This window comes from Citrus sinensis, chromosome 1, assembly GCF_022201045.2.
Source record: "Citrus sinensis cultivar Valencia sweet orange chromosome 1, DVS_A1.0, whole genome shotgun sequence".
Lineage (NCBI taxonomy): Eukaryota > Viridiplantae > Streptophyta > Magnoliopsida > Sapindales > Rutaceae > Citrus > Citrus sinensis.
This window is the reverse complement of record NC_068556.1, coordinates 448,001-459,765: the sequence shown is the minus strand read 5'-3', so window position 1 is coordinate 459,765 and position 11,765 is coordinate 448,001. Positions and strand designations below refer to the sequence as shown.

Here is an 11,765-nt window from a genome sequence, read left to right as displayed (position 1 = left end):
CCTTGAACAGATTGGAAGCTTGGGAAGATCTTATCTTCTAAAAGATATATTCGAAATACAGGCTAGAATCGTAAAGTCACGACCATGAATTTTGAATTGTCAACCTCAGACACAAAGAAGAAGAAATATTCTGCATAACGCAAACCAAAACTGGAAAATTAACAAACTCATAACACAAAAATACACAGAGCGAAATTAAAAGAGAGAGTAACTCAATTTACATATGCACAGAGATAAGATTATCAAAAGCTCTTGTTTTATGATTATTATTGAGCAGACAAGAAGTTGTATGTATGTAAAAACTATTGGACGACCAAACGTCTGGCACAAACGGTACAATAAAACTTCCTCTTGGTTTTGAAATACAGAGGCAAGAAACAGAATCTCCACTCGCTCTGAACGTCCATGGCTCGTATCATGCCTCCACAGAACGGACATGCGCCTGGCGCTGTCTGCGTTCCTAACACTCTCTCATCCTCGTCGCACACACACACCAAACACATCCTCGATCGCCTGCTTTTCAAAATCAATTATTTGATTCGACTGGACTAATAATTGACAAAATCCTCCGTACAAAAAAATTTATGCAAAAAGGGTATTTATAGGACAAAATCTCGGCTTCCGACGGGAAGAGAGGCTGGAAAGACATTCATAGTTAGCTCTCGAAGGCAAAGTCTTTGTTGAAGCCAGTTTCCTCTAGAACATTCTCAACGGCTTGAATTGGTGTTATCCTAAGCTTTAAAAAATAATAAAAGGGAGAGATTTACGACATGGAAACGTGTGTTGATTCTTATTCTGCGTGACTAGGAGTGTGTTTTTTACGCGTATTGTTTAGTGATTACAATTACTTTTCGTTGCCCAAGCAGGGACTTGGGCTTCAATTCTGTGATCCGGAGTCTTTCTTTTGGGCCCATGGGCTAATAACACTTGGAATCCCAAAACCGGATGAAATCGGATATCCCATTGGTGGTCCAGCTGTAGAGTCGGGTGGTCGAGATGAGACTGCGACTTGAGAGGCTTGGCAGTCCACGTTTAGCACTCCGGCGGATTGGGCTATCAAGCATCGATGTCCGCACAAGTAGGGATCGCAAAAACACTTTGACCCGAATTAAGGGTTAAAAGTTGGGCTAGGGTTCAGGTTTTTGGATCCAATTACATTCGGGTTATAACTTGGGCCCTACCAAAATATCCTAACCCGACCTCTAACCCTTTTAACAATCTAATATTAACGTCAAGACTAGACACTAAGGACTGGTTTGGTACGACGGATTAAATTAAATTGGATTGGATTAGATTGAATAAGATAGGATTAGATTGGATAATACTAAATTATATATAATATTATATTGTGTTTAGTATGTCATGAGATTAGCTAATAACTAATAATATGTCATATATTAATTTATTAAAATCATTGTAGATTTACTTTAAAATGACATGTAATATAATCTAATTTAAATCAATAATTATTGGTAAATTTATAAAAAAAATTGCAAAATCTTTCCTTAATTTTTTTTAATAATTAACTTGTTATAGTTTTTAATCTCATGAATAGTAGAGGACAAAATTTTATCTTAGAAAATGTAATCCCAATGGTCCCCTTGGGATGAAATTTTGCCACTATTGGGATTAAGTGGTGGGCCCATTATTATTATTTTACTATTATTTTTTTTACACCAAACATGATATAAAGATTATTTTACACTAAAATTATCCAATCTCATGATATATAACTAAAACCAAACGGGCCCTAAAGCAACAAAGAGTTGAGAAAAAGAGAAAGGCAACGACTTGACTTCGGTAATTTGTATCTAACCACCCACCACCATTATCCAACTTGGACGGGCCGAACTCGGGCCGGGCCTAGACGGGCCTGGGCCTGGCTCAGGCCGGGCTTGGGCTTTTTAAATGAATTATAAAATATTTTTTAAATTAAGAAAAAAATATTTAAATTAAAGATAATAATCTAATATATAAATAGAATAATGGTCAAATACATGAAATATTAGTAATACAACCTAATAAAATAACAAATACTAATATAAAAAATTAAACTAATTTAATATTTTGAATTTTTTCTTTTTTATTTAAATTAAATTTATTTTTTATTCATAAATTTAAAAAGCCCGGGCCAAGTCCGGGCTTTTTTGCGAAGCCCTTGTCCAGGCCCAACATATGTGGGCTTTGTAATTTTTGGGCCCATATCCAGGCCCATCCGTGCGGGCCGGGCTTTAGGCCCGCGGGCCTGGGCTGGGCTTGGCCGGGCCTGGACAAGCCCGGGCTTTTTTGCCACCCCTAATCACCAGCCACCCAACTACCAAAATAATCGGCAGCCACGCATGAGCCAGAGGGAGACGATTGAGTCGCACAATGCTGGCACTGTTCCCAGCCACCGCCAGGGGCGGATGCAGTGCAGGACCACTGGGGGCTCAAGCCCCCACTGAAATTTTTTTTTTGTTTAAAAGAAAATTAAAAATTAAAAATAATCCCTGTAAAAATTATTAGATAATCTCATTCTTTAAAATTTAAACTATTATTTTAATAATTATAAAGTAATAATTTTATTTAAAAAAATAAAGCCCACAACCCAAAATATTTATAATCCCAAAACTGAACCGTGATTGCCAAACTTGTAATTAGGGATTGTCTTGAAGAAAAGAGGAAGTTGCAGGCATCAGTTCTGTTCTTTATTCTCATAATCGCAGTGAGAATAAACATGTTCTTTTCGGTTTTTTTTTCAAATTAAGTTAAGAATTTCGTATTTTATTTTTTGTTCACATGTCAATACATCTCTATATAAATTGTAATTGTTCAAGTGACTAATTCTAGTCTTTACAATTTCTTTTTTTAGTGATTTTGTTTATAACTATTAGTAAATTAATTTTTTCAATTGTAATTAATTTATTTTTACATAAGTACTTATATATATAATTTTGAGCAATGAAATTTGTGAAGAATGAACTTCGGAATCGGATAGGAGATGAATGGATGAATGATAATTTGATTATTTGTGTAGAAAAAAGATGGATTTAATAGTATTGATACTGAGTCTATTGCACAATATTTTCAGAATATGAAATCGCGTAGAGAACAATAGTAAGTTGGTTACCAAAAATTTTATATATTTAAGTTTTAATTTTTACATTTTGCTGTTATTTAATTTAGCCCTCGGTAAATTATTTTTCCAAATCCGCCACTGGCCACCGCACCTTCATAGCCATTGTCTTTTTTCCAAAAAGCTTTCTGCTGATGATATTTTATCCAATAAATCTTAGCATGTCACTCTCGGCTCTGTCTAGAATAGGGTTCTTTTTTAATAGTTTTTACTTATGATTCAATTTCGCTTAGTATCTAGCTTAGATCCAACATTAAGATAAGAATGCACTGTAGAAGTATGCAATCTCTATAGATAAATATGTAAAGTTCCGTATACAAATTTATAATTTCTTGTAAGTATTGTAAATGTTTGTTTGTTGCATTGCAATTATGGAGACTTCGTTTTATGGCAACAGCAATATTAACTTTCAAGTATGGATTTTTATTTTTATACATGGTGGTATCCTTACGACCAAAGTCAACATAAAAATGGAATAGTAATTCAATTATTAATAAAGAATCAAGAATAGCAGTCCTATTCTTAAAAAAAAATGACTGGCCTCGGATGAAACTTGAGTCTAATCTTGACCTTAAAAGTGTCAGGCCTAAGTTTGAAGGATAGACTTTTTAAGAGTTAGGGTCCTTTATTTCAACAAAGCCCAAGCCCCGTGCATTGACAAGATTACCTAATTGATAGAGGTCGTTGACATATAATAAGGATCAAGTCCCACCATGAATCTAAAAGCTAGTTTAGTAGCAGAGATGCAACATATTTTCATAGTGAAGGTGCTGAATTTTTACCTTAACATGTATTTATAGTTTATAAAAAACTTATTGTGATTATTAGCTTCAAATTCGGTAGGGTGAGTACTTGAAAATGACATTTCGACAACGAAGTTAGTGTTTGATAAAAATTTTAAAAAAGAAGAAAGATGAAGAAAATGAGCTTTCTTTTTTCTAAAGTGAACAATGATTTTTTTGGCCAAAAGACCTTTTATTTTATAAAGGTGGCCTCTTTATAGATGATGAGTGACATAAATTCAGGGTTTTACCTTGAGTTTTTTTTTTCCCTAATGACATGAATCACCCATCGTTGCACATAGATGTGAATTTGATTAGAGGGAAACAAACATATTTATTGTATAACTACGTGTTTCCTTACTCTTATGATTTTGGATGTGGTTTCCTTAGATCATAGAATTCAGAATCAAAATGAGTTTTTCCCCTCTTGTCATTTTCATGAGCTTTTAGGCCATGGTTGGTTTAAAGAAAGGGGAGGAGAGAAAAATAGTGGAATAGAGAGGAAGGGAGGAAAAATGAGTGGAGGAGAATAGTGAAATTAAATTTCATTATTTGGTTTGATATAAAATTTGATAAGAAAATGAATTACAATTTTTTTTCTCTAGACAAATTTATCTTTTGTTTTAAATATTAAATTATTTATATTGGTAATTAAATATAATTTAATATCAATACCAAATTTTTTTAATGTCAAAAAGTTCCAAAACGATTCATGATTTATTAGATATTTGTGTGTGTGTGTCTATCAGTTGTTTCCGATGGTGGTTCGGCGGAGTTCCGGTGACAATCGACAGTCATTCGGTAATTTTTCAACAACGGTTGACGGGCGTCTGACAGTGGTTCGGCAGCTTTCCAATGGAGTTCCATCAGCATTTTGACAACTGTTCGGTGGAGTTCCGACGACGGTTAATTTATATTTCTATTTCTATATTTTCATATTAAATAAATAAATAAGTTTACTTATTTTATTAAGTTTCTTAAATAATTCATTAAATTTAATTAATATAAAATTATTTATATTATTAAATTGATAAAATAAATTGATAAATAATAATTATTAATGGCATTAATAAAAAAATTGAAGAGCAATTTTGGAAGCTTTGGTTTCCAACATAAGAGGAATTTAAATTCTTCACTCCTTGGTGTGAAATTCAAATTCTATATTACGATGGATATTAAATTTTAATAGAAATTAAATTCTTATATATTATGTCCAATCAAATAATGAAAATAAAAATAGAATTTAAATTACTTTCTTCTCCTCCATTCTCTCCTTCCAACCAAACACCAGCTTAGGAGATTTTATCTTGGCATTTATTCTCTCATAATAAATTGGGTGTTATTTCTCTTGAAATAAATGTTTTTACCTAAAAGAATGGACTAGTGGTGTAATGTGGTGCCTGGCACCTATACATAGCAATGCAATCCCATATCCATCAGGAAATGGGGGTGAGCTTCATAGTAGAGATGGCAAAACCCCGGGCCGGGTCCGGGTATTGCAATGACCGGACCCTGCCCGGATGCAACCGGTCCGGGTCCGAGTCCGGGCCGGGTTTTAATTCGGGTATCCGAATTTTATATTTTTTAATATTATATGTGTATATATTTTTTATTTTTTGGTAATTTTATAAGTTTTAAATTTATTTCAATAAAATTTGACATGAAAATATAAACTTTAAGTGTTTAAAACTTTATATATGTATAATAAATTAGTCAAATAAATATAAATATTTAAAATAATATATATTTTATAATATTTTTTTAATAAAATCCGGGTTCCGAGTTTATCAAGTGATGCTCAAGACCGACCCAGCTTCATACCCAGGCCGAGTAATACCCGGCCCACAACGTCCGGGTACGGTCCGGGTCCAGACCGGGCGGGTATTTTTGCCACCTCTACTTCATAGGCTTTTGCAATGAACACTTCGCGTAACTGATTGGGTTACAGTGTCAAGCCCCGATGTCATGTGTGAACCACATAAACTACATGTAATAGTGTATCCTTAAAAGACTTCACAGAGGTCGCTGGCGAATATAGAGTGCTAGCATATACTAATAGGTTTCTAATCATTTTGCTTAGTAACTTAATTTTCTATTAGAAGTAAGTTATCACTAGGCTGGTTTAGTCAACAGGAAGTTGGACATAAAAATAAAACCAATTTGACCCAATCACATGGCTTACCTAATATATATGTATAATGCAACTAGTATGTTTTCTTTGTTCATACATTATGCAAGCAAATGGTTCACATGTCATCATGCGTCAATCAGTTATATATTCATTTAAAGGTTCAGCATGGGATATTTTCTTTAGAAGAGAAAACAGCGGACATATAAAATAAGTAGATATTCCCAACCAAACGATAAACTCAACAGAATTAGCAATCAATATTAAATTATCTAATTAAGTGCATTTAATCATTAAAACCCATGCATAATTAATGAAAATTTTTACGTGGAGACATCCTACTTTTTAAAATTTTGAACATATTAATTTAAAAAAGATTAATAATTTTGTCATTGCTTTACAAACATGATTAATTGACTCCATCCAAATTTAAGGAGGAAAAAAAGGAACGAATATCCACAACTTGTGAAAATTCCACATATATATTTAAGGAAAAACTTTTATCGCCAAAACTAATTTGCAAAAATAAATAATTGAGATAAAATTTAGCATTATCTATACCTATGCTATATAGACGATGAAGTAATTAAAAATTAATTTAATCGTGAGTTAAATGATTGGAGGCCGTTTTGTCAGTTAAAAGTCAATCAACAAACATCTAATGCACACTCACTAACGTGATTTCCACCTCAAATATCGTCCAAATTGAAGCCTTAACATGTGAAACGATTCCTTGAAACGGGACACAGTTATTTCACTAAAAAAATAATCCATCACTCTTCTATATATGAGTGCCCATCATCACTCGTCACCCACCAAACAGACAAATAACACAAATCTTTCTCTCTTCTCTTGTGCCCCAAATGGAAATTAGAGCGTTATTTTCATGTGCATTATTAGGAATTTTCCTTCTCTTCCTTCAGTCTCATTGTCACAATCTAGCCATAAATTTTCATCAAGACGTTTACTTAAAAGGTTCCCCTCAAAGAAACACAATTCAACAATATCCAGTAACCCGCAAGATTGTGAAGGCAAAACTTGGACTCCCTCCTTTGCAATGGAGAAAGAAATTGGCAAATTTCGCTTCTTGGTGGGTGAATCAACAGAGACGAGACTGTGATTTAGTTCATTCGAATAGCAATCACGGTGAAAGTCTGTTCTGGGGCAGTGGCAAGAACTGGAAATCGGCCGATGCCGTTGCGGCGTGGGCTGCTGAGCAGGGTTACTACAACCATAAGACTAATAGTTGTAGCAGATACAAAGATTGCTTGCGTTATACTCAGATGGTTTGGAGACAGAGCTTGAAAGTTGGTTGTTTGTAAAAGTGGAGATACATTCGTCACTTGTAATTATGATCCCGTGGTAACGTGATAGGTCAGGAACCTTTCTGATAAATTTAGCATTTTGTTCCAAATTCAAGTAAATTTTGCAAAATTACTTTTACACCTTGGGAAAATTAAAAAGGAAAAAAAAAAAATCTAGACTCGCCCTTAAAGGCTTGTAATAGAAAGGGCGCCTCATGCTCATGACCATACCCCTTATATGTTATCATTTTTAGCTCTAGTGAAATTCAGGATCCTCACATTTAACCATGCTTCAAATGGTGTTCATGGAGCTCAACATCATTCTTTGTTGGGTGACTTCACACATATCGTCTTTTACATATAGAACTCCTTAGGCCGCCATATTGATAATAATAGTAGTCATGAAACCTCATCTATGTTAACCCCAAAATCAATAGTGCATTGGATCTGATACTTAAGGAGGTGTTTGTTCTAATGCTAATTATGAAAAATAAGGGGCAAATGCTATGTTACATGAAATGTAACATACACACTTCACAACAACCACACAAAGTATGTGGGCCCATAATTTGTGTGGTTGTTGTGGAGTGTGTATGTTACATTGAATGTAACATAGGGGCTCTCAAAATAAGGATGCCCATGAACTACACACACACACACTTTAGTCCATATTAAATTTAAGATCTACATTCACATTTTTAAATACAATTTGAGCTGACATAGACTTTGAAAAATGATTTTAGACATTATATCACATGCTTTTCAGTTTTCACACTGGTCCTTTTTACCGACAGACATGCGGATTGTAAACAAAACAAAAAGAATCGGCGCCGTATACTTTTAGCTTTCGCAGGTATTATTTTATCAAGAATCATGATCAAAACCATGAATTTCATAACAAAGCCAGAAGGGATCACGAAATATTTAATAGTAATGATTGATTAAAACTCCCAAACAAACAAAATAGGAAGTAGGAACACACATTCTACCTACACAGCTGTGGCTGTCGCTTACAGATACGAAATCAAAAAGCAGGCAAACACTTTATGAAGTAAGCAGCCTAATAGAAACAAAATCATGTCAAGGTTAGGCCGAGATTAGCAGATAAACTACAACCTGGCCTTATGATGAATGATTGGCGCAGCATTATTGGCTCAAAGACAAACACTTCAATTAGTTTAAGCGTAGACCACTTGGCAACTGGAGGGTGCTAAGTCCTTGAACGCCCTAGGGGCAGTCATAACTTTCCACTCCGCTGAAATTCCCCCATTTTGTTCCTCATATACCCTTCCGATTGCCACGTTTAAACCACTTGACACCACATAAATTTTCCCTTCCACTCCATTCACTGCAAACGGCCTATGCATAACTTCACATGGGAATTTGTCCCCACCCACATACCGCCACGTGTCGTCATCAGGGTTGTACTGCTTCATTGGACAGTCACCGTGCTCTGATATCACGAACAGCTTGCCTTCAAGCACGATACTGATCCCAGTCCATCCTTCCTTCATCCCATCGCTCATCAGATTCCACGTGTCCTTGTTGATGTCGTAGACCCCACCCCTTGGGGAAAACATAAAGGGCCACGTCCATCCCTCAGTCACATACATCTTGCTCCCCATCACAGCTGAGTCGTACCTAGCCAACCCCATTCGCAACTTGGCAGCCGTCGTCCACGTGTCGCTCTCCGGGTCGTAACACTCGACGGCTGTCATTGTCTCGTTGATGTTGGCCCCGGTTCCACCAACGGCCATGATCTTACCGTTAACATTCCCGGAGGCGAAAAACGACCTCGGTGTTAACATTGGTGATGCTAACCGCCATTGATTGGTTGTTGCACGGTACATGATCGTAGACTGCATGGGAGTCTCTGTGTCCGACCGCATCCCGCCCAGAACAAATAATTTGCCTTGCCGTGGAAGTGATGTACATGCAAAGGCTTGCGGGCACACAGCCTTAGGGCATGGCATAGGAGGCAAAACAAACCAACGGCCAGATCGTGGGTCCAAGGCTTGCCATTGGATCCTGGCCGTAGGTTTATGAAAAGAAAAAATGAAAAGGTAAGGCAAAGAAAGTGACAGGCTCTTCTTGCAGAGAGCGAAGCCAGGGTCTGTAATTGCTTTGTTCCATGAATACGAAACTGAACGTACCAAAGCTTGGTACGGATACGGAACATGAAGCAGACATAGCTCCCCGATCTCGTCGGGTAATCCCGGAATCAGTGGCTGAGTATTCCTTCCAGAAATTTCAGTTTCTTGGCTCGACGACGACGAAGTAGACGATTGAGAAACCTCCATGCTTGAGAGACTACAATTAGAAATTAATAACAAAAGGGTACTTAGTAAATTAACGAATTAATAAGCTGATCTACCTTGTGATCTATTTCAATTATATAGTGAAGGAAAACAGAGAACAAGGGTGAGTGATGACGAAAGTAAATTAACTTTACAGAGCAAGCTAGCGAATAATGTTTGTGTTGTCTGAAAACGTTTCGAATTTTTTAATGTTTATTTGGGATTGTTTCTATCTTTAATATTGTACGTTTTTTGTTTTTCACTTCTAGAAGCCAGAATATAAGGGCGTTAGGAACCATAAAGTGGTAAGTGAATACTACCAAGTTTCCTGCAAATCCGAAGAATAAAGACTTGTGTGACTAAACAATTATAAACAAAATTTAAAATTTCACCGGAGTCGGGTGCGGCTGACGTAACTCCAGCTACGCGACGAACAGATGCTGCCGGTCACCGGAGTTTGACGCTGTCTGATTGGGCGCTGTGATTTTATTTAATTTATTCTTTTTTACACCTTTGAATTGGGTAGGAATTTGATTGTGTTTTCTTTGCAGGGCTTCTGTGTTGGATCACATTTAATATAGTTAGATCTGCGAACAGTGTGATGTCATGATTGTGCGAAACTTTGGTGTCTCTACAGTCTACATTAAGTGAGAAGGCTGGATCCCCTGCACTCGTACTAGCAGGCAGCAGCATGTCTATCTGCTCTTGTTGCTAAATGCACAGCCAGGCTGTTAGATTAGGGGTGTTCAGAATCTAATATGATCCACTCAATTCGATCTGTATAAATTCAATCCGTGGATTGGATATGGATTGAAAATTTAAAAATCCGCAGTCGATGGATTGGATATGGATTTACTTTTGTAAATCCGCAGAAATCTGTGAATCTGCAAAAAAAAAATTATATATATATAATTAAAAAATTATTATAAATTTAATTAAAAAAAATTATAAATGTGACATTACATAATTACATAAGCACTATAACATATCTTAGCCATTACTCAATAATAATATAAAATGAAAAATAATTAAATAATCAAATATACAAATATAACTTGTAAAAATTGTAAAACAAAATAAAAGTAAAGTCACACACATTCGCAAAAGCAAAGTAACATAACGTCAAGTCACCAACAATTTGCAAAGTCACCTAAAAGCAAATTAACATGACGCTAAGTCACCAACAATTTGCAAACAAAAAACCCTAAGCTTCCCTGCCGTCACACACACTAGCAACACTCAATACTGGTTGGATACACTCTCGACACGGATTTGAAGGACATCGGCTACGCGATTCCGGTGGGAGCAAGCCATCTTCTTTCCCAAGTCCATCGAGCCACTTCACATTCACTGGTTCCAGCTGAACAATTTCACTATCACAACCTTCAAGATCGTCACCCGTACGGCTTCTCCTGGTTTCCATTGTGGACGGCTCCGTAATCACCACTTTTCGACAGGCGCAACATCCCTGGTGAAGGATCAAACTGTGTTTGGTTTCCGAAACTTCGCAATTTAAATTAATTGTGGCTTTATATGAACAATTAATTTCGGTGTTATATTAACGTATTATTGTAACTTTATTTGAGCAATTAAGCTTGGTGTGTTATATTTTGAAACTTTGAATGTGTTATTGTAGCTTTATTTGAATAATTAGTCTCGATGTGTTATATTTTGAAACTTTAAATGTATTATTTTAGATTTATTTAAATAATTAATTAATTTAAATTTTATTCAATTTTAAATTTAATTGGTAGCAAAATTATTTTTATATTAGATTTTTTTATTTCATTAGTTGGAGAGAACTAAAAATTTTTAATTCGAAAACTAATGTGCAAAATTGTGGATTGGATATGGATTGAGTCAAATCCGCATCCGATCCGCAGATGTATGGATTGGATTTGGATTGAATTTTATCAATCCGTGGATTGGATTGGATTGAAAAATTATAATCCGCAAAATCATGGATCAGATATGGATTGATGTCCAATCCGTAAAATCTGATCCGTGAACACCCCTATGTTAGATATTGTTAAAGCAATGCCCCCATGGGATTATAGCATATAGCTTCTCTGAATTTAGATCAATTTAAAAGAACATAATTTGCAATTCCTTTCATGCAAATCCATCCTTACTATTGTA

The 11,765-nt window shown here is 35.4% G+C and overlaps 2 protein-coding genes across 2 annotated transcripts; both read right to left on the bottom strand.

The window, feature by feature from the left end:
• Nucleotides 1-118: 118 nt before the first annotated feature.
• On the bottom strand, nucleotides 119-768 carry LOC102625548 (hypothetical protein). Its single transcript, XM_006483492.4, has one exon. It carries the CDS (start codon nucleotides 501-503, stop codon nucleotides 303-305), a length of 201 nt encoding a protein of 66 aa, XP_006483555.1. The 5' UTR covers nucleotides 504-768; the 3' UTR covers nucleotides 119-302.
• A 7,474-nt stretch (nucleotides 769-8,242) lies between these two features.
• On the bottom strand, nucleotides 8,243-10,219 carry LOC102625832 (F-box protein AFR). Its single transcript, XM_006483493.4, has 2 exons — nucleotides 10,019-10,219; nucleotides 8,243-9,639 (listed from the first exon to the last, which is right to left on the bottom strand). The coding sequence occupies exon 2, from the start codon at nucleotides 9,627-9,629 to the stop codon at nucleotides 8,508-8,510; it is 1,122 nt and encodes a 373-aa protein (XP_006483556.2). The 5' UTR covers nucleotides 9,630-9,639; nucleotides 10,019-10,219; the 3' UTR covers nucleotides 8,243-8,507.
• Between the last annotated feature and the right edge of the window lie 1,546 nt (nucleotides 10,220-11,765).